Source organism: Cavia porcellus, unplaced genomic scaffold, assembly GCF_034190915.1.
Source record: "Cavia porcellus strain 051 isolate PalLab524CR breed Dunkin Hartley unplaced genomic scaffold, mCavPor4.1 scaffold_6, whole genome shotgun sequence".
In the NCBI taxonomy this organism is placed as follows: Eukaryota; Metazoa; Chordata; class Mammalia; order Rodentia; family Caviidae; genus Cavia; species Cavia porcellus.
The window spans coordinates 79,404,686-79,428,590 of NW_026947489.1; the positions used below are offsets into that span (position 1 = coordinate 79,404,686).

Sequence of the window (23,905 nt, forward strand, 5' to 3'; positions counted from 1 at the left end):
TCAATTCTCAAACGAAGTGATTGTCTGAGAATAAAAAGCACACACTAGTCATATATTTAAATTAAGCAACCAAGTCTGTTGAAAATGAAATACAATTTACCCAGTTTGGTTAAGAACAAAGATTTCCATAAAAGGAGGTCTATCTTCCTTCCTTCCTTCCTTCCTTCTATTCTTCCTTCCTTTCTTTTCTTTCTTTTGAGATAAAAGTCTTGCTTTGTTGCACAGCCTCCTAAGCAGCTAAGACTACAGCCTTCTGCTACTATGCCCAGCTGGAACAGATTATACCCATTTTTTAACAGTTTCTCATATATTTATGTATTTTTCCCCACAGATTTCTATAATCATATATTTATTTCACATTATATTAAGACTGGGCAGATCAATATACAAAGTATGACAGATGAAAAAAATTAGATCTAAGCGGGGTGTTGTGGCACACACCTGTACTCCATGCACTCTGGGAAGCTGAGGCAGGAAGACTGTAAATTCAAGCCCAGGTTGAACAATTTAGTGATACTTTGTCTCAAAATTTTTAAAAAGTACAATAAAAAGGGTTAGGGATATAATTCAGTGTGAATGCACTGGGATCAATCGCCAGTAATACACACAAACACACACACCCATAGTTAATTTACTTTTAACCCTTTTGGTGGCGGGTACTGGGGAATCCAATTCACAACCTTGTGCTGGCCAGGAAGGTACCTGCGCCACTAAGCTAAACTCCCAGCCCAAACTCATTTTGAAATAAGACTATATTATAGGAATTAAAATTTATAGGAGCTGGGAATATAGCTCAGTGGCAGAGCACCTGACTAGTTTTTATCCCTAGTATCATACACACATGCACATATGCACATACACACTTTATAACTCACAAATATATTCTTGCAGATGTCAGTATCTAGGGCATTCCTGTGGTACAATCAGTTACTACACGGTGCATATATAAGTATCTAGTCATTTAGTACTATTTTGAATATAGATTTTAGTTAAACATGAGAAAAGTAGCTAAGCAGTTAATCTATTTTATTTAAAAACAACAAACAACTTAGCATCTAAGTAAAGTTTACAAGGTTGCATGTATGAGTCAGTAATAAGAGCACTTGTTTATATTACCAGCACAGAGAGACAGAGAGACAGAGAGACAGAGAGAGAGAGACAGAGAAGGTATAATAAGGTGGGGGGAAGATACAGGAAAAAAAGTTTGTAGAGAACACAGGATAAGAAAATCCACAGTTCAGTGTGCTGGGGTGTGGGGGATTGGTATAGAGTATTGGCTAGCACTCATGGAGGTCCAGGGTTTGATTTCTAGCATTGGAAAAAATTAATTTAATAAAAATTATCACAGTATATATATATAATCCTGATTCAGAATCAAAGAATAATAAAACACACTGTGTAAAATCACTTATCAAGGGTAAAAACAGACTATTGACAGAGTATTGTAGAACTGACCTTTAAAAGTTCCTCTGATGTTGGACGATCCTGAGGGATTTTCTGGAGGCAAGAATCTACAAAGTTGCGAAAATAATCAGACCTATTGTAAAGGAAAGTATCAAGTGAACATATTGCTATTTCCTTTAAAACACAAACACACACACACACACACACACACACAAATCAAGGTATGTGCTTATTACTAGTGGGACAGGGACTAGAAACAGCATGGTAAAAAAGGGCAAAGATTATATTCTTTCATACGAATCTATGCACCAGTGGGTTTACACTATTTGTTTTTTTTTCCCATAACAGCACACAACAGTGCTTCTCTCTAGAGGGTACAGGGTTCAAGATACCATTTTAAAAGCAGAAACTGAGCCCTAACCCAGCGGTAGCCTTGGTCTTAGAATTCCCAGACTTTAGAACTGTGAGAAATAAATGTGTATCTGTATATATTATCCAGTCTCAGATATTCTATTATAGATAACAAAGCAGACTAAGATGTATCATAGTACTAAACTGCCAAAGATTTCTTCACATATCTCTATATAATTAGCAGACTTATAAATGTGCTCTAATTATGTAATCTTTAAAATGATAAAGTATCCTTATTTTCTGTATCTATTTGTGAATTTTAAAACATTTATTAAACATCCCAGATACTACCCTAGAATGTTTCAGATGCTAAGGATGCCTAAAGAATTAATTTTGTATGACAATTTGAATTTTGTATGACAATTTGTGTGTGTATATGTGAGTGTGTGTGCATGTGTGTGTGTTGTATCTTTTTGAGACAGGGTGTCACTATGCATTTCAGGCTGCCCTTTAGCTCACTTTGTATGTAGCCCAGGCTGGTATTAAACTTGCAATGATTCTCCTGCCTCAGCCTCTCAAGTACTGGGCTTATAGACGTGCATCCCATGAACAGCTGCATTTTTGTTATAACCAATACTTTGTACATTCATATTATCTATCCTTTTCTTCTGAATTGAATTATATACATGCTATAAAATACAGACCTGGCAAAGGAAGGGTAATACTTTTGTTTTTTTGAGACAAAGTCTTGCTATGTAGTTCAGGTTGGCAAGGACTCACTGTATCTGGTGAGGATGGTCTCAAACTCTCAGCAATACTCCTGCCTTAGCCTCTCAAGCACTGGGATTAAAGTGTGTGCCACTATGCCTGGCTCTAAACATATTTTAGTATTTCTTCTGGTAATACCTTTTACTTAAACAACAGATTATGAAAAAATATTTCATGTATACAGTGTCACACAATATGGCTCAGTAATACTCACCATTCATTAGACTGTAGTGTAGGGGATTCATTTTGGGCTATGTGATATAAGGCACTCATTGCATTCATATTGAATAGAGGAGGCTTCCTTTCCGCTGTAAAAAAGGAAACTTTCTATTAAAATATGTGCATGTTATATAAGAGTACTCAAATACTTTCAAGCTTACAAATATGAAATTGTTTCTATTTCCCCATTGTCCTTTAATTTCTCTTAAGTTTTGCTGTGATAGTCACTTCATATTTTTGATATTGGACATTAGTGTTTTGCCTTCAGAAAAAGGTTTACCAATTTCATGATCATCTTTATTTTCATTCAACTGATTTTTGTTTTAATCTTTGTCATTAACCTCTTTCTTCTGCTCACTTTGGATTTAATTTACTCCTTTTACTAGTCCCCCACGCCTTGGGGACTAGTATTTTGTTTTGTTTTTGAAACAGGTTTTTCCATATAGCCCATACTGGCCTTGTCACTGCCTTATCCTCCTGCCTCAAGCTCCCAAGTGCTGAGATTATGGGTATGTGCCACTTTGCCCAGCTCCTTTTTCTAGTTTCTTTTCTTTTCTTTTCTCTTCTCTTTTCTTTTTTTTTGAGACAGGGCCTCACTTTGCAATTCAGGCTGGCCTTGAACTCACTTTGTAGCGCAGGCTGGCCTCAAATTCGAACCAATCCTTTTGCCTCAACCCACTACGTGCTGAGATTATAGGCATGCACCACTATGCCTGGCACCCTTTTTCTAGTTTGTTAAGGAAAAAGCTAAAATCATGATTTTGATGATTCTGAAATAATCAGGACTCTTGAATATCCCTCAGCTTAGATTTGTCTGATATTTCCTATTAGATTTCGATATCTCATACCTCTTTGGCAGAGTATCACAGAAGTAATGCAATACTTTGCTAATTGTATCTTACAGTAGCACATGATTTCAAGTGGTCATATTGCTATATTCAATTTGCTTACTTCATTAAGCCTGCATTTGTCAGGCTTCTTCATAGTAGTTTCTCTTTCCTCCTTGTGTACTTAATAGGCATTTAATGAGAAGGTATTCTGAATCTATACAAAATATTTTTTGCATAAAACCTTAATTTTAAGTAATTAATGAGTTAATATTTCTATTTTATTTAATAAGTTATAATTTATCATTTACCATATTGAAATTGTCTCATATTTGAGCAGAGGGAACTTTTTGAAGTTGGCTTCTCTGTCTTTTTGGATATACCTTCATCATTCTGGTCCATGAAAGTGTTTCAAAATCAACTTGTATTTTCCTATCCCAGACACCTGATCAATCATTTCTCCAAGGAGCCGTAACATTAGGTGTGCTCACTATTACTGGGATGTCACTACTCTCAGGGCCTCTAATTGGACAGAGTTAGAAAATATGTGCATGTGTATATTTTATATACAATTTGTCTACAATGATGCACATAAACCATCTATATTTCTGTATTTATTGAAAACAAGTTCACTATATCTTGAATTTCAATCTGAATCATAGTGATTATTTTAGTTTTCTCTTTCTATATTTATAAAACTCTTCTCTGACAATAAACAATCTTTTTTGTAATTTTTTTTTTTTTTTGGTCTTTTTCGTTTTTATAGGTACCAGGGATCAAACTCACAACCACACACTTGCAAGGAAGGTGCTTATGCCGCTGAGCTAAATCCCCAGCCCCTTTATTGTGATCTTTAACATATATTATTTAATAAAACTCTTCTCCACCAAGTTTCCATTTTTACTATCTTCTCTTCTCAGCAGATGTCTTCCTTTTCCTGTTTAAATTCTGAATCCCTATTCCACCCCACCATATAGTATAAATGCCTTCTTCACCTACTCAGTTTCTGACACTCCATCAAACCAGGTGACATCTCTACAGCCAAGGCATACACGTCACAAGGGAAACTTTCTTCACTTTACATTTTCACTGTGTCAGGATGCCCCTATGTGATCTGCTTCTTTAGACTCTGACTCTACATAATGGAATGCTCCTCTTGGTTGGTCAATTCCTCACCCTTCTCAGGCTCTGATAACTCATGGTGAACCACTTCTATGTATCACTCTATTAGGGCCAGAGTCTTCACATCTGACAGCCACCTGCTAGATATAATCACTGATTTCATAACAGCAGTGGGAACTCTTTACTGTATTCATTTGATTCTGGGACCCACACTGAGTTACCTTGGCTCACCTATCATGGATACTGTAATGGTTAATCTTGTTAACTTGATTAGATTGAGAAATACTTAGTAGTAAAACACACTTCTGAGTGTTTCTATGAAGGTTTTTACAGAAAGACTGGCATGTGAGACAGCAAACTGAGGGGAGACCTGCCCTTACTGTGGATAGTACTATCCAATAAGCTGGGACCCACAGTGGAACTAAAGTGAAGGCAGAAGACCTGACAGTGCATGCTTGCCCTCATGTTCTTTGTTCTTCCTGGCCAACATGAGGTAAACATTTTAGCTCTAGAGCTGGGGATTTAGCTCAGTGACACAAGCGCCTCCCTGGCAAGCACAAGGTCATGAGTTCGCTCCTGGTCAAAAAAGAAAAAAAACAAAAAACAACATAAAAAAACCAAAGAAAGAAAAAAATCTTAGCTCCACCATCCATGATATATTACTGTCTTATTACAGGCCCAGAAACAATGGCCCCAGTCAATTATTATTGAAATCTCTCCTACTGTGGGCCAAAAAAACCCCTTTCCTCCTTCAAGTTGTTACTATCATAGTTGTTACCCCAATGACAGAAAGCTGACTAATGCTGATATCTACCTACTCTGTCCCACCCATTAGCTATAAAATTGAATAGTGTAGGGAAGAACAAAGGATTGCTGAAGAAATTCTGAATGAATAAATAATCTCTTTCTAAGACAATTATTATGGTCTTTAATTCGGCAGATTCAATTGACATCTTCTATCTCAAAATCTTGTAAGCTACTAATAAATTTAAATTTCATTTAAGCTAGATTTATTTTATAAAATGTGGGCCAGGGATTTAGCTCAGTGGTACAGCGTCTGCCTGGCAGGTATGAGGTTATGAGTTTGATCCCTGGTACCAACACCCCCCAAAAAAGTTAAAGATATCCTACTCTATTATTTTGTATACACTATTTCTGAAATGTCTCTGTCCATAAATGGAATGCTTCTACAAAATACGACCCACACTAGAGAGGAAATGAGATGAAAATGGATAGAAAAACCATAAGGTCCAAAAAGTTAATTTCACAAAAACAATACCCAGTAAAAAACATTACAGGGAAGAGTCCATATTATATATGCTCATACAGTAGAATCGTAAAAGGTAAGGTACATAAGTTCAAATTTCACCACTTCCCCATACATCGCAATGGGAAAAGTTCGTTTGTATTTGCTTGGGACAAGTTGACAATAAACTCAGTAACAGTTCATTTTCCCACCTTATTTACTAAGTTATAATGGTCCATTGTTTTTAGCATATCTCCAGTTAGGAGCAACAAAACAAAATATATACATACAATCACACTGGTAAGGGTTAGCAAGCACCAATGCATTGATTTTTATACCTATCACCATGTGCCCTTGAATAAAGTCTGCCTTCCTATCTTAAAAGAAAAAAACTCAAACTGTTACAATATACAATGCAGTCTGACATTTAATATTCATACCTAACTTAAAGTTACAACTATCATAGGTAGAAGTAATTCATGAATGCTTTCATCCTTTTACAGATGATAAAACTCATAACGATGGGCACAATTTAGGTATTTAACAAGTACTCATTAATGTTAGACATAGATAACTCAAACTTAAAACCACAGTGGAAAATTATCTGAGACCTAATTAAATAGCAAATATAATGTAATGAAGACTAGTCCTTACCAAGTTCAATACATGTTATTCCAAGAGACCATACATCAACTTTGCCATCATACTGTCCTTCATCCATGGCTAAAATTACTTCTGGGGCCATCCTACAACATAAAGTATTCATTTCAATTTAAGTTTTTAAAAACTGCTATTCTTTGAGAATATAAGGATCAGTTATACAGAGGATATGGGTTTGAATTTTAGCCGACACATGTGGACATAAGAATTTCATAATTAGAAATGATTATATTAGAGATTGTGAGGTAAATATTTAGTAATGCATACAGTGTTAGATTCATTCTCAATATTGTCATGATCATGTAATAGCATCCCAAAAGGAGGAGGAACTTCAGAGCAAGGTTGTATTCTGCATCTGTTCAAATTGCAGATTTCAATATTACATATCCTTTAGGCCAGTGGTTCACAAACACTGGTTTCAGGATTTCATTATAAAAGTAATGAAAGACTGAATTTTACCACTGGCAACAAACATCAGTTATTCTTGAACTGACAGCTTCACCTGAGTTACCTGAGAAACTCTGCCATAATAACTAAGAACCAAATAAACATAGTTTATATATGTCTCCCAGAGAATAAATGATACTAAATGATAAGAGTGGCTAAAGCAGTTCACTATTCAAAGTTGTCAATCTTATGGGTATGTTAGTTATAAACTCAAAACCCAATTCACAACTACAACTAGAATGTAACACTCTTAATGGTACTTTACACTTCATTTGTATTTGATGCTAAGCACAGATGAACACCTTTTATTTTTCATTTTATTTTTTTTTTGGATGAACACCTTTTATAAGAGTTGTAACTGCTTCACTAAGATTAACAGCCATGCTACATATATGTGTATAAAGCTGTATGTACTCAAATTCTTGTGTTTTAAATGCATTATACAAAAATAACAAGTATATTAATAAATAAAACTTTCAATACTCCACAACTCGATGTTTTACAAGTTTCCTTTCTCCCTTCCTTCCTTTCCTTCTTTTTTTTACTTTTGTGTCTCTCTCCCATCCCTTTGGGACAAGGTCTATGTAGTTTAGGCTAGCCTCAAACTTACTACATAGCCTGGCTGTCCTGAATTGCCGGGATTACAGGTGTGCTCCAACAAGCCTGGCTTCACAAGTTGTAAGTTTAAGAAGTTGCTAAGTAGGGATTGGGGGTTTAGCTCAGTGACTTAGGCACCGGCCTAGCAGGTGTGAGGTTGTGAGCTTGATCCCAGTATCCAAAAAAAAAAAACAGGAGAAGTTGCTGACTTAAGCAAAAGTTAAAGAAGTAACTTTTTTTTTTTTTAATGAAGGACTTCATGGGCATTTTAAATATGTAATATACATCACAAATTTCTAAACAGGGAAATCATTAAGCTTTATTGTATCAGAGAATCCATCTTTACAGAGAGAAATGGGGAAGTATATATATAAACTAGGTTCTACAAAAGAAATTCTTGGTCATTATGAGTTTATATTTTCCAGCTCATATATTTACTAGAATTTATAAAAATTTTTTTAATCCCCTTGCCCATTTGGAGGTTACCTACATTTTGTAAACATAACAGCTGAGAAGGTATAGCACATACAAATATTGTATATTGTATGTATGCTTTAAAGATATCTAAAACTTGGAGCTGCAGAATTAGTTCACTCAATTTATTAAAAACACTGCCATATAAACCTAGTTAGCAAAGCTAATGTTTAGGTCGCATCAATCAGACAAATCAGAAGGACTTTACGTCAGGAAAGGTCTAACTTCATTTTTCAACACAAGTAAACATATTCATGTGTCCCACAGCAATTATCTTTGGAAAGAATTCTATACTAGGGGAAATACAAAAAAGAGGAGTTATGGGGAAAAAAGAAAAAAATGAATAAAAGGGAAGGGAAGGAGGATACTAGAAAAGTACAGGACCTTGCCATCTATTTGAGTACTGATCTTTCACTATTTCTCATAGATACTAGCTAGACATTCTCAAAATGTATCTCTAGTATATGTCTACAGTTTTTAATTCCAGAGCAAATACATCATTGTACTATTCAGGATAGGTAAGAAAGCTTTCTTTTATAAGGGAAATTTGAAAGGCAGATAAAAAAGAAGATGCAGTAGTGACTTAATGCACCACTCAGTACATATAAAAGAAGATACATATAGGAGTTAAAGATCTGAAAAGTAACTCCTTTCTAACTTCAGCCACAGATACATATTGAATTATTTACAGATGCAATTAGATGATGCCTAAGATTTCCTTCAAAATGACCAAGGTGGAAGAAATCAGAATTCATAAAGCAGGACTGGCTATGTGATAAGGTTATTGGGTGGAGTAACTGGCATATATGAAATCATCAGACTTAAGTCAACTTCTATGTATAGTTGAAATTCTCTACACTAAAAAATCAGAACAAAAAACTGAAAAAACTCCCAATCAGTTAGTCTGAAGATCAGTGATACTTAATAAATTTAAATTTAGAGAAAACACAAATTACCATTTAGCATGTCTAGCTCCTACCACTGAATGTTACTGAGTTTTTATCACTCCCACAATATATGATGCAAAAAATAATACAAAAGCAAATGTGGTAGGGATAAAATGAAATAGAAATGAAAAGATGAAAAGAAAAAAGATAAAAAGAAGATGCAAAGACAGCACTCTAAATCTACATTTAAAACTAATTACTTAAAGCAGAAATATCCAGAGTGGTACCGTATTTTCAGAAAAAAGAAAAGATATCTTAAAAAAGCATACCAACACATTGTTCTTTCAATTATAAGAATCAATACTAGATAGGACTATTCTTACCAATATGGTGTTCCCACAAAAGAATTGGCAGGGGATGCCATGGAAGCAGATCCAAAGTCAGCAAGTTTCACTTGGCCTGGTTCTGTCAGAAGGATATTTCCTGCTTTGATATCTCTGGGTTTAAAGGAAAACAGAAAATTATTTATTTTTTCTTCATTAGATTGTGTTTAAAATGATAAAAATCAATTAAGAATTTCTAAGACACATATAGAGAAATATAACAAAAATACAGAATTCAAATAAATACATAGTACCAATATCCTAAAAGAGAAGACACATAGTTTAAAAAGACAGAAAAATCAGGGAACTGCAGCCATATAGTCTATAGTTGAACTTTTGTTTAATGATATAAACAGTGGCTTTCACAATAGAATTTATGTAATCAGCTCACAATCCCTTTATGGATGATGTGTAAGTTTGAGCATATCATGAAATGTTACTAAAAAAAGGAAAAAAAAAGAACTTTAACCTCTAAACTTAAAAAAAAAAAAAAAAAGATTATTTACACCATTTTCAAACTTTAGCATAGTTCTCCTAAATATGCAAACTGAAATATGCGGAGAATGATCTCAGATTTATTTTCAAACTCGCTTCCTAGAAACAGTAAACAACCAAACTAAGAAAGTTACAGATTCTTATACAATGGGATTATATATTCAATAAGCATTATAACATACTCTTAACTTTTCAAATTCAAGGAAGAAAAATTAAATTTCCAGGCATTTTTTAATTCTTATCAAAATATTTTAGTGCATATAGTATTACATGAATCTATTTCCCATCACTTTGAAAGTGTAATGTTTTTATTTTTATTTAGTTAGGGATTTTTTGTTTTTTAGGGGATGCTAAGGATTAAAACTTGGGTGTTATACACCAAGAGGTACTTGATTTATCTCGGACTTTACTAACTTCATCTAAAAAAATGATAACCTATTAAGTCATAATGATCCTATTACATAGTTTAATATGTAGTGTCTAGTTCAATGTATAATTTTAAAATGTTAGTTTCTAAAACAGCTAAAACTAACTTAAAAAAAACATTATAAAGTAGTATTTTTAACTTTATGGTTAATACCCATTACCGAGCCTTGCCAAGGATCAAGGTTCAAAAGCATAGTCTTTGTTCATGTCATGGAATCAAAGAAGCAAATTTGCAATTACCAGTCACCAGGAAAATGAAGGAATTTGTTAAATTCTATCTCTAATATATTAGGCTTTGCAATCTTTGGGAAATTATGTCACAAACTGGGGCACCAGTTTCTTCCCTTACACAATGAAAAAGACAAGACTATATAATACCTAACACCTTTTCCATTCTAAAATTTAAATGATTCTTAACTAAATTTTTACCACAAACCCACGAAGTGGATATTCTTTAGAAAGTCTAGTGATACAAGTAGACAAACATAAAAATTATCCCAGACAGAGATCAAGTGTATTACTATATTCTCTTAAAAACATAGACGACAAGGGGCTGGAGATTTAGCTCAGCGGCATAAACGCCTGCCTTGCAAGCAGGCAGTCGTGAGTTCGATCCCTGGTACCGATAAAAACGAAAAAGACAAAAAAAAAAAAAAAACATAGATGACAAAAAATGTGTTTATATAACTTCTGTTTGGATAAAAACAACAAAAATTTCAGGTTTATTATACTTCGGGGCTGACAAATGCAACATGCCACTTGCTTGTCAATATAATTTTCAAAGTACTTACCTATGGATCATTGTATGCGAATGTAAGTAGGCTAATCCCTGGAGAGCACCATGTGTTATTGCTGCTATTTCCACTTCTTGTAGTGGCTTTTTGTGAACTTAAAATAAGAATTTATTTAAAAATCATTATTACCTATAATGTTTTGTTTCAAAAACACACATATCTGATAAATGAGTAATTTTAAAAAACACATTTAGCAAGAATAGATTTGTGTCCCACAATAAGACAAGGCTACTGAACTTTCTAACTAGTACACAGTTAGCTGGCTATAAATGTAATTCTCAACTAATTTCCTTTCTTAGCTAACCTTTTTACACTTTTCTTTTTGTGGAGACAGAGTGTCACTATGTAGCTCAGAAGGGCCTCAAACTCCCAATCCTCCTACCTGTCCCATATTCTGAAGTGTTAAAGATTACAGATATGTGCCACTCCACCTGCCCTAAGCTACCAATATTGAACAATTATTTGGTGATCATGAAAACAAAACTAGTTCTCCCATTATTTACATTTGTCTTTGTTTTGAATAGAAGGAGCAGACCAAGATGTACGCCAAAGAATCCAGAAAAATGCTGGAGAAGTTACAATGAAAGAAAACTTTCATATTTTATACTATCTATATAAGATTTATAAGAATAGTATATACTGTACTGTATCAACATGCTGAGAATAGCCAAGGTTTTTACTCTTCCTAGAAAGCTTTCATGTTTTTTAGTGTTAACACTGTTTAAAGAATCTAACTGAATTATCATTGGGGCTGGGGATTTAGCTCAGCAGCATAAGCACCTGCCTTGCAAGCAGGCAGTCGTGAGTTCGATCCCCGCTACCAATAAAAAAAAATGAAAAAGACAAAAAAAAAAAATTCTTTGTTTTTCTTTAATAATCAAAGGAGGGTTAGGGATTTAGCTCAGCGGCATAAGCACCTGCCTGGCGAACGTGAGGTTGTTCAGTTCGATTCCCGGTACAAAAAAAAAAAAAAAAAAAAAAAAAAAAACAAAGGAAACCTACCTTCTAGTAAATCTGATGCAGATCCCAAACAATATTCCATTACAAGCTATAGAGAAAAAAATTATGGAAACATTAAAATACAAACATGTAATCTATTTGGGATACAATTAATTTACCTAGGAGGTCATGAAGAGAGTTTACAGTAAAACAAACTGCAGTCATCATCTGGCTTAAAAATTAGTTATATATTTAGTAATTAAACATATGTATTAAATAAGCCAAGGACACATTTATCTTTTTTTGACACATTTATCTTTTAATGTCAGCATGTAATAACTTCTATAAGCTATGAATTTCATTACTAACATATGTATATACTATATATATATAAAATTAAATTTCAAAGTTGTTAGGAGGCAGAAAACCAAATTCTGGAACTGTATATTTAAGGTTTAAAGGTAACAATTTAAAGGTTTGCGTCTCTCCTTTCTTTTTTGTCTTCTAGGTTCTCACTATGTTGCATGTTGCTTAAGCTGGCTTTGAACTCCTGGGCCCAAATGATCCTCTTGCCTCAGCTCTCAAAATAACTGGCACTACAACATGTACCATCACTTCTAGCTTTAAATGTTTCCTTTAAACCAAACACAAAGTGTCACCTCTGTGCCAGATGTTTTATAAATGTATTAGCCATTTTAATCCTCACAACAACCTTAAAAATTATCGCCTATTATCATCCTTGTTTTACAGATGGAGAAAATTAAGAGACACATGGTTAACCTGCCCAATGCCACTGCTTCTTCTTCAAAAATATCCTCAATTTTAGGATCCATCATTACCAAAATCAAATTAAATAAAAAGCCTCCACAAATTACAAATCTAAATCTAAGCCAACTACATTAAAGTGATAATTAGCTGTGCTTTATTATTCAAAATAAGGAATAATTTCTGTTTAAAAGGAAATTTTATTTTTCTCTTTAAAAATACAGTTACTATGCATATATGGTACCACTACAAAATAATTACCATATTGCTTCAATGTGGAAAAACACAATAAAATTAATCTCTAGTTCTTTTCCAGCAGTTGGGCAGTTGAGGAAGGAGGATCACAGTGAGTTTGAAGCCAGCCAGCGCTACAAAGTTCAAGGACAGCCTGAACTCCATAGAAGCCAACCAGCGCTACAAAGTTCAAGGACAGCCTGAACTGCTCTGTCTCAAACAGACAAAAAAAGGGGCTGGGGAGACAGCTCAGCAACACAGTGCTTGCCTGGCAAGCACAAGGTCCTGAGTTTGATTCCCTGCACCAAAAACAAAAACAACAAATCTCTAGTTCTTATAAGAAAGTATTTTAATTTTCCACATTTAGTATTATTCAGCTAAGGATGCATGATCAGTTCAAACTACCAAGATACTTCTGGTTAAATGATTTACATCCATTTATGTTAAAAAGATATGTTAACTCTCATTCTCGAGCATTAAGACTTTTTACAATAAGACTTTTTAAGGTTGTTGTGAGGATTAAAATGGCTAATACATTTATAAAACATCTGGCACAGAGGTGGCACTTTGTGTTTGGTTTAAAGGAAACATTTAAAGCTAGAAGTGATGGTACATGTTGTAGTGCCAGTTATTTTGAGAGCTGAGGCAAGAGGATCATTTGGGCCCAGGAGTTCAAAGCCAGCTTAAGCAACATGCAACATAGTGAGAACCTAGAAGACAAAAAAGAAAGGAGAGACGCAAACCTTTAAATTGTTACCTTTAAACCTTAAATATACAGTTCCAGAATTTGGTTTTCTGCCTCCTAATAACTTTGAAGGTACCACTGACAGTATCAGAGGACATTTTACCATTTATATGATGATCAGCAGCATTCTGGAGAAAATAGACCTGGAAAAGTTATACTATCTCTTTTTGCCCATAAGGTCTAGGATGCTAAAAGAAGAATGCTACATTTTCTCTCTTAAGATGAATTTAACATTTCAGGTGTTTTTGCATGCCTTTGAACAAGCAGTTTGAGACATTTTGAATTCATTCATTTTAAAACAAAACCAATTAAAATTGAAACAAGGAGGAAACAGATACCAACCCATGCTGTGTGTTCACGTAAATAGCAGCCTTTGTATTCTATACTGTTGGGATGTTTTATTCTTTGTAGAAACCTGACTTCCTTAATAATATCCTGCCATTTCTGTGGGGAAAGAAAAAGGAGTAAGGGAAAGAACTATGAACAGCTAGTTTTCCTTAGAAAGTTATAGAAGAAGAAAGCAATTACTGGATTGGGTTAACAAGAACATGTAACTTTGCTAACTTTAAAATTTTTAGATGAAATATCAAAATAAAAAATTTAAAAGAAAGTGATTTATATAGTTTATGACAATTATATAATCTACAAAATTATTTCACTCAAGGTAGGACAAATTTTAGCTTGATAAAATTTATGATCAATGGGTCCTATTAAAATTGTACAGCCAAGGGGGCTGGGGATTTAGCTCAGCAGCATAAGCGCCTGCCTTGCAAGCAGGCAGTTGTGAGTTCGATCCCCGGAACAGATAAAAAGGAAAAAGACAAAAAAAAAAAAAAAAAAAAAATTGTACAGCCATACACCATCAAACATGTTAACATACTGTACTAGTGACATATCATCAAAAGTCTAACCTTTTTTCAATTGATAGCCTGATAGCTCTAATTTGCATGCCATGAAGTTCATTTTATTGTATTTTTGGCTTATTTCATCTATCAAATATTACAGTTAGTCTTTTATTTTTAATTGAAATGAAGTAATTGCTCTGAAATTTAAGTTTCTAAATGCAAACTCCATGAATTCCTAGTGGAAAAGTTACTATCTAAAGAAAATTCATAAAAGCAATATAGTTAAGAGTAGGCAAGGTAGTGTAAAAAAAATTTTTTTAATGTTTTGTGCTAGAGTTAAGAGTCTTTACCTCTGTTATTTTACAAGTCCTTAAATATGTCAAAATATGTAAGTAGTATCTTATATAAAATGGGTAAGATATATCATAAAATGCTAAATTCAGGGTTGGGGTTTAGCTCAGCAGCAACAGCGGCAAGAGCAGGGTTGTGAGCTTGATTCTTGGTACCTTAAAAAAAAGCTAAATTTGTTCTACTGAGTACTTTTAGGGGCAAAGTCTTATGAAAAATTGTTATCTATATAAAAAATTTATTGAAGATACCAATAGTAGGTACCAAAGATGATGCTGTAAACACGTTTTGTTCTAGGTATAACTGATCAATTAGACTTTCCACACAGTATATTCAATAGCCTAATGAAAATTAGTCCTAAAGTTGTTTATACAACAGGAATAAATTTAAATTTACAAGAAATATTAAGAATTTTTAAATATTAAAATGATGAAAAAATGACATAATATGATGGTATTATCATACTCATAATCATCACAAGAACAACTTTCATGATGGTATTATCATACTCATAGTATAATCATCACAGGAACAAGTTTCAACATAAAATAAATTCCAAAATTAGGAAAACAAAATATTTAAAATAAAAGTACTAATTCCACTCTGAACATACACTCAAAAGAAATGAAAGGATTCAAAAGAAATACTCGCATAGTTGTGTTCATAGCATCATTATTCAGAATATCTACCCAAATGGGCAACCGAAATACACATTTATACATGAATACAAATGTGAGGTTTGAATGTCTGAACAGACTAAAAAGAAAGAAAAGTCAACCATATGCTATAACATGCATAAACTTTGAGGACATTAAATTATATGTTATAAGCCAGTTCCAAAAGGACAAACATTGAATGCTTCTACTTATATGAAATACCTAAAGTAGTCAAATTCATAATAGAAACAAAGTAGAATGGTGGCTGCTAGTGGGTGGGGAATTTTTTTTTAATGAGTACAGAGTTTTAGTTCTGGAGGATGAAAAGCATTCTGGTGAAGGATGGTGGTAATAGTGGCAAAAAAGAAAAGTCAATGTATTTAATGCTACTGAACTGCATACTTAAAAATGGTTAAAAGATAGTAAACTTTACTGTATTTTACCATAATTATAAATAAAAGCAGAATCCCAGATTTAACAAATAGATTGCATTTTACAAATAAATTCATGTACTTAAACAGAATAATTATAAATTTAAAAGAGTCAGAATTAAACTACATACAATGTAGTAGGAAAAAAACTACAATATAGCATTAATTTCATTTTTTGGATTTTGTTTATTTATTTATTTTTTGGTACCAGGGATCAAACTTACAACCTCGCACTTAGCAGGCAAATGCTTGAGCTGCTGAGCTAAATCTTTGGCCCTTATTTTTTGGTTTTTCAAATTGTATCCACTACTGTTAGTTGAAGTTTGTTTAAACCAACTACCAAACGACTTCTAATCCATTTTAAAAGATTATATCTCATATAATTTATTGTGAAATACATCTTATTATACTTTAATATGCATACAATGATATATTAAACCATAGTTTAGAAAGCTAAAACTGGAAACACAACTTGGGAGGTTTCTGAGATGCTAATTTTGTTTAGGTTTTAATTAGTAGTTAAATGGGTAGTATCACTAAAAGAAAATTCACTGAAAATATGTAAGATTTATACATTTTCTTTATGTATATTATACATTTAAAAATCTTACCCCTTGTCTAAATTAAAAATATCTTTCTCTAATGTGCCTATAAGAATGTGTATATTTAACCTACTTCAGTAGACTGCTTTCCACTGTAAGACATTTTCTTGATAGCCACCACTTCATTGGTACGTACATCTCGTGCCTGAAAAAAGAAAGGACCACTGTAAAAAATAATAGATTAAATCTGGGCAATCAGTTCTTTGTAATAAAAGCTCTTATAAACTACCATGTCAAATGCAGTATCACAATTATTTATAGGAGAGGATATAGGAAGATGTGAGCTAAAGCACATGAAAGAGCTGATATGTAAGATGAAGAAGTTTAAGATCTAACAAGTGTTTACAGCTAAAAAACTACATTTAACATTGAATTGTATTAGGGACTTCAGTTAAATACATTTTAGCTGGTTTTATCATACAAAAAATGTATGTGGGATAACACATGTGTTAATTTACTTTGCCTTAGTTACCATTTTACTATCTATTTGTATTCCACACATCTGAGTTGTAAACCTCAAATATAAACAATAAAATTTATTTAAAAAATAAACAATATAGAAGCCAGTTGTGATGGCACATGCCTATAAATCCCAGCACTCAGGAAGCTGAGGCAGAATGAGTACCATGAGACCCTGACTCAACAACAACAACAACAACTAAATGTTCATAAAAGCACATAAAAAACAACACTATGGTTTGATCTAAAATATCCCTGGAAAAGGCTCATGTGTTCAAAGGCGGGACTTTCAGAAGATGACTGGATCATGGGGACACTATATTCCTCAGTGAATTTAATCTATTAATGAGTTCACTGCTGAAGGTGTGGCCTGTCTGGAGATGACCTAGAAGAGTATTCATATCTGGGTTCCCCTCCTCCCTTCCCTGGTTCTCTTTCTCTCCTGGGCAGGTTTCCTCCACCATACTCTTTTTTTTTTTTTTTTTTTTTTTTTTTTGTGTACCGGGGATTGAATTCATGACCTCGTGCTTGCCAAGCAGGCACTTATGCTGCTGAGCTAAATCCCCAGCATCCTTCACCATACTATTCTGCCATGATGTTTCTGCTTTAGAGCCAGCAGACCAAATGTAATGAAACCTCTGAAATTATGAACCAAAATAAATCTTTTCTCCTTCAGATTATATATGCCAAGTATTTATCCCAGCAACATAAAAGCTGACCAATACTATTATATAGCAAAATGCATAAAATTATGCAGGTGCTGGTCTTAGAAAGAAAAAGGTATGTTTGTCTTTGAGTAACACAACTAAGAGAAAAATACAGAAATCTGAGTAGTACAAAGAGATAAAAAGACCAGTCATATACAAGTCTACACTAATAAATTTATAATCTCAATAAAATGGACAATTTTCTAGGAAATAATGTGTTACTAAAACTGATATAAGAGCTCCAGTGGTGCAATTGGTTAACGCACAGTACTTACATAAAACTGATATAAAGAAGAAATAGTGGTAATTTTTTTAAAAAGCAATGAATTACCTTTACAATAGCCTTCAACAGAAAAATAGCTTTATAGAAGAACTTTACAAGACATATGGAGAAAAAAAGGAAAGCCATCCCATTTATTATGAAGGTAGTATAACCCTTTAGCCAAAACCTTAGAAAAAGCATAAAATGGAAAATTAGGTAACAATTTTGTTTGTAAAAATAGGAAGTCTCTAATATTAACAAGCCAAATTTTATAGTGCATGAACAGATCATTTGAATAAAATACACAATCACATAAATGCAAAAAATTTTGATACTAGGAAAATATTTTATATGAGGGAAGTAGAGCTCTTGCCTATTATGTATGAGGTCCTGAGTTCAATCTCCAGCAGTGCAAAATAAATAAAAATGATAATAACCCATTTAAAAATTTTATAGTTCTCCACTTCTTTTAAAGTCAAAGGGGAAAAAACACATACAAACTTTCAGTAACTGCTGAAGATGCAAGAAGGGCCTAATTCTAAATATGGTATATTGCCTAGAAGGCCAAACTCCTAGAAAACCAGAGCTAGAGAGGTAATTCCTAACTGGATGTGCTCGTGCATATGATGGTTCCTCTACTCTGAAGGTTTAGATAGGAGGATCACAAATTCAAGCTTAGCCTGGGCAATTTATAAGACTCTGCCTCAAAAATATTAAAAGGGTTGGAGATACAACTTAGTGTGAAGGCAATGGGTTCAATCTCTATTACTGTTTAAAAAGAAAAATAGATAATTTATCAACATGATAAAATCCTATCAACTGAACAACCGCTTATCAGAATCTAGACAAGAATCTTAAAATGTTTCAGAATGATTACTTAACAATATTGTGTAAATTCTGGGGGGAAAAAAAAGAACTGAGAAACACGATGATTGACTCTTTAGAGAAGAAGCAAACTCTCATTATGTACAAATAAAATAAGCCAGACATGCTGGTACATGCTTGTAACTCTAGCTACTCCAGAGGCTGAGGCAAGAAGATTACAAATTCAAGGCCTCCCTGGGCAACTTATCAAGAACCTGTTTCAGAACAAAAATAAAAACAGCTGGGGCTATCACACAATGGTAGAGTACTCCTAAATTCAATCCCCAGGACTGCTATTTTTAAAAGTATACGTAAAATGATAAAGTATATTACAAAGGCAAAAGAGAAGAGCTGCAAAATATTAAAAGTAAGTTTTGTAAAACAGAACCATCTTACACCATCAGGCTTTAATGAATTCCCCAAAATTAAAAAAAGTTCTACAATTATGGTAATGGTTGCAAAACCGTATTTAGTAAAATTCACTGAAATGAAACTTGCAGCTGGTAAAGTTATACAACATAAATTATTCCTCAAAAAGATTTTTTTTTTTTGGAGACAGTCTTACTATGCTACCCAGGCTGTCCTTGAACCTCTAGACTCAAGAAATAATCTTGTCTTAGCCTCTTGAATAGTTAGGGTTATGGTGATTGGTAGAACTTCTAAGTTCTTCTAGCTCCAAAAGTAAACCTCCTGTTCCCCTTTTGTGCTGTGTTGAGCTCTCTCCAATCCCAACACTCCAAAAAGCACTCCACCTCCAACCCCAGTAAACCTTTCTGTTTGCAGTTTTGCACGCAGGTGCTCCTTTAAATCAGCTGTTGACATGTCATTTTGCCCACCTCCCAAACTCCTCCCCCAGTCAGACCCGATAAAAGGACTTTTACTTCTTTGTTTTAATCCAAGGTTGCCTGCTTGTGTCTTTTTGGCAGCCCTCTATGCCCACAATAAAGTCCTGTTCACCTTTCTTTGTGTATCAGGCCAAAATCTCATCACTGATATACCAGAATAACCTAGTCAAAGCCTATTTTTGGTGGTTGTTTTAAATAAAAGACAGGAATCTATAAATTATGCCTCAATAGTTGGTTTAAAAAGCCAAGCAAAGGGGCTAGGGATATAGCTCAGCAGCACAGAACCTGCACGCAAAGCACTGGGTCATGAATTAGATTCCCAACACCAAAAGCAAACAAACAAAAAATATTCTGCAGTTTATCAGCTATGGACTACTACAGCATCCTGAGAAGAATTAACAACATGTCTTTTTTTTTTTTTTTTGGTAACAGAATGGAACTCAGGACCTTGCACTTGCCAGGCAGGTGCTTAGGCCGAAGAGCTATAACCCTGACATGACAATTTGAAGTGCTTAGTACTTATTGTAAAGACAAAATGGGACCTTGCAGGTCCTGCTTAAATATGATCCCCCCCAATCTCTATTTACCTGTGAGCCTCTTGATTTTGATCGGTAGGCATAAACTGTTACCGTCTAACAGATTTATTAAGATAATTGAATGATGGTTAGTACATTTGCAGGTACGTTCAACCATCACATTTGTGAACATTTTCCTTTACAGGAAATCTTTTAAAGTATTTTACAAAATAGCTTTCTTCAGGAAAAAAAAAAGAAAATCTCTGTGTCATCTTTACCTATCATTTTCCTATCTCCTTAACCATGTCTTATCCCTAAGCAACAATCTACTTTCTATCTCTGAAAGATTAGTCCAATCTGGACATTTCATATCAATAAAATCACATATGTGGTCTTTTGTGATTTGACTTTTTTCACTTAACAAAATTGTTTTTAAAGTTCATAACTACTGTAATGATGTACATTTTTTCACTTGCTTCACAGTCATTTATGTATCTTCTTTGGAGAAATATCATTTCAAAACCTTAATTCACTTTTTAAACCTAGAATTGTGACACTGAATTAATGCATTTATAATTCTACGTAATACATAGGGCAAAAATAACAAAGGATAAAAAGGGGACAAATGATTTCTACATATCACCTGCAGGGATATCTCTTAACAAAGAGACAAGAAGATGAAAGTCTTCTAGTAGAGAATAAGTAAGGTAACAGAAAAGTTCATGTAAATGTTTACATAATAAAATATTGTGTAGGTCAGAGTTAAATGCTTCATTAGTAACTAAAATGGAACACTATATCATATATTCTCATCATGAGAGAACTTAGCAACTAAGATAAAATTAATTACAAGTTTAAAGATGGGGTTCTGCCACGCAGATTGGGAAGAAACAGCCAGAAAATAAAGTACGCCTTCTCGTGAACCAGGCTCCACCATGGGGATTGGGAAGAGATTCAGTAAGAAGATAACGCATGTCTCCCAAGAGCAAGGCAGTAAGCAGGCGGGGAAACCAGAAAAGCAATCCTCCTCCCCATGAACCAATCAACTGGTCTGAAGGACTCAGAGTGAGACAACAGCAACTGAGGCAAAAAGAATAGCTTGATGTTTGTATTGTTTGGTTGACTTTATATGTATCGGGCTGACTTTATATGTATCATGCTAAACAAATTAATATAACCACAGAAAATACCAATCTTAGCCAGGCATGGTGGTATAGATCTGTAGCACCACCCTGCTAAGGGGCTGAAGCAGGAAGATCACAAACTTGCACCTAGCCTGAGCAATTCAGTGAGTGAGGTACTGTCTCAAGAGAGAGAGAGAGAGAGAGAGAGAGAGAGAGAGAGTAAGTAAGTAAGTGCTGGGGATATAGCTCAGTGCAAAGGCTCTGTGTTCAAGACTCAGTACTGAGGATAAGAGGATAAAAACTTGCAAATCCTTTAAAAGAGAACAGATTAATACAATCTTAGGAAATAAGACATAAATACTATATCCTGTCTTTAAAAATGAATAATTATCATTGACAAGAATTTTTACATAATAAACAAACAACTATATTCATCCACATTTGTTAGCAAGTTACCTAATTCCTAGGACAGTACTGTCTTTTTTTATGATATGTACATTATACCATAACTACAGCCCATCTACTGCGATCACATTGCATCTACTGACCAATTTACTGATATTACATAGGCTCTACTTAAGATTCTAGAAACTAAAAGAGAATGCTTATCTTTCCGGCCATCAAGAGGCAATGTTCCTCTTACATATCTAACTCCACAGTTTGGTTTCAAATACTATGATACCAGTCCTTGATTAGTTTGCCTAATGATAGCCAAGCTGCCTCATTCAAGTAAGAGCTTTTTTTTTTAGTACCAGGGATTGAACTCAGGACCTCACGCTTGCCAGACAGATGCTTAAGCCACTGAGCTAAATCCCCCGCCCCAGTAAAAGCATTTTTTAACTTAATGTGATCTCTACTGCAAGTTAATGAAAATTCAGTGATGTGTTATTTGTAGTCATCTAAAAAAGATCTGATCACTGGATCTTGCCCCTACACACTCTATAGATAAACATTACTCATTTTAGCTTGTCATGGGGTAGAAGGGAAGAGAAACATAAAAACAAAAGAATGAACATATACATATAGGTTTAACTGATATCAAGAATATTAACGTTAGTGACTTAGAAACATATTCATAGCAAAAATACTCAATTATGGGCTATATTTAATGTTTCCTTCTCTGTCCATTATGCATGTATCAGACAACAAGACAAGTAACAAAAGCACCTGCTTCAAAAAGTTGCCCCTGGGCCATGGCCATGGTGGAACTCAGGCAGCTGCACAAAGAAACAATCTGCCTGCCCTCTTAGTAAGCGCCTCTCTCTGGCCTGAGTCAGGAGGAAAACCAGTCAGCACCTCCAAGACCTAGCCACAGCCGTGGTAGAACCCAGGCAGCTGCACAAAGAAGCAATTCGCCCGCCCTTTTGTTAAGTGCCTTCCTCCAGCATGAGCCAGGAGGAATGCCAAGGAGACTCCCAGTCAAAGTATCCTGTGAGCCTACCGGTGCGTGGGCTGGGAATCAAACACTCCAAACCCACCCACCCCCATTAGTTAGTAACTGGGGACAGAGGTCTGAGCGTCTCTTAGGAGGATGACTGTATGCAATATAGCAAATATGGGGATCTTCTATCTTCTCCTGTCTTGCACTTGAAAGCAAATGTTGTTCTCACGGTTTTGTTTCATTATAATTAATTGTTTTGCTCTATTCAATAGTCTCTTTCGACTGGTTTTATAATGTTCTGTCTTTGGTTTGATTTCGCTGTATCTAATTGGCTAGACAACTACTGTGAAGATAATGAGATATACCATGGTACCTATTACTGTTATCCTAGCAATCTGCTCTGAAGTTCTGTACCGATTTCACCACATTGTCTCAACTGGCTTTGTTCTGTCGTATTTCTACTACCTTCAAAATAAAAATAAAAATAAAAAATAAAAAGTTGCCCCTAATTCCTCTGCTTCCATTCAGTTATTTCTGGGATTGTGCCAGGCCTAACTTTGGTTTCTTAGCTTCTTAAATCAGCATTTAAATGCCCCCCCACCTTTATTTCCTTTTCTAAGTCAACTCAGACATCCAACAAACTTGGTATGACACAGCAATCCTTTGTTATTGTCTTCCTCTAGATCAGAAATCCAAATATTTTTTCTAAATGGTAAGGTAGAAAATATTTTAGGCTTTGTGGGCTACATATAAAATCTGCTGCATATTCTTTTTTGTTATGGTGGTGCTGGAGATCAAGTACATGACTTTGTGTATGGATAGGCAAGCTCTCTACCACTGAGCTCAACCCTCAGCCTTGTCTTTTAAATGTAAAAACTATTCTTACTTTGGGATCTGAGGAAAAAACAGATTGGGGTTAGACATGGTCCATGGGCTATAATTTCTATAGATAAATCCTTCTATAGATAAATCCATGGCTAAAATTGTCCCACATTTACTCCAAAATTTTCTATCTAAACATGTATCATTATTATCATTTTTATTATTTTATCACTGAAGAAGCATTAATAACATACATTCTGA

General features: G+C 34.2%; 1 protein-coding gene across 4 annotated transcripts in view; it reads right to left on the reverse strand.

Annotated features, from left to right (window-relative positions):
* The window catches only part of Taok1 (TAO kinase 1), a 129,921-nt gene that overhangs the window by 41,162 nt on the left and 64,854 nt on the right, over positions 1 to 23,905 (reverse strand). For all 4 annotated transcript variants that reach the window (XM_063251125.1, XM_063251122.1, XM_063251124.1 and 1 more), the window contains 8 exons: positions 16,739 to 16,810; positions 14,126 to 14,227; positions 12,103 to 12,148; positions 11,098 to 11,194; positions 9,386 to 9,499; positions 6,592 to 6,683; positions 2,738 to 2,831; positions 1,456 to 1,537 (listed from right to left, as the gene is read on the reverse strand). In XM_063251125.1, coding sequence (XP_063107195.1) covers positions 1,456 to 1,537; positions 2,738 to 2,831; positions 6,592 to 6,683; positions 9,386 to 9,499; positions 11,098 to 11,194; positions 12,103 to 12,148; positions 14,126 to 14,227; positions 16,739 to 16,810 — 699 coding nt within the window. The remainder of the gene's footprint in view (positions 1 to 1,455; positions 1,538 to 2,737; positions 2,832 to 6,591; positions 6,684 to 9,385; positions 9,500 to 11,097; positions 11,195 to 12,102; positions 12,149 to 14,125; positions 14,228 to 16,738; positions 16,811 to 23,905) is intronic.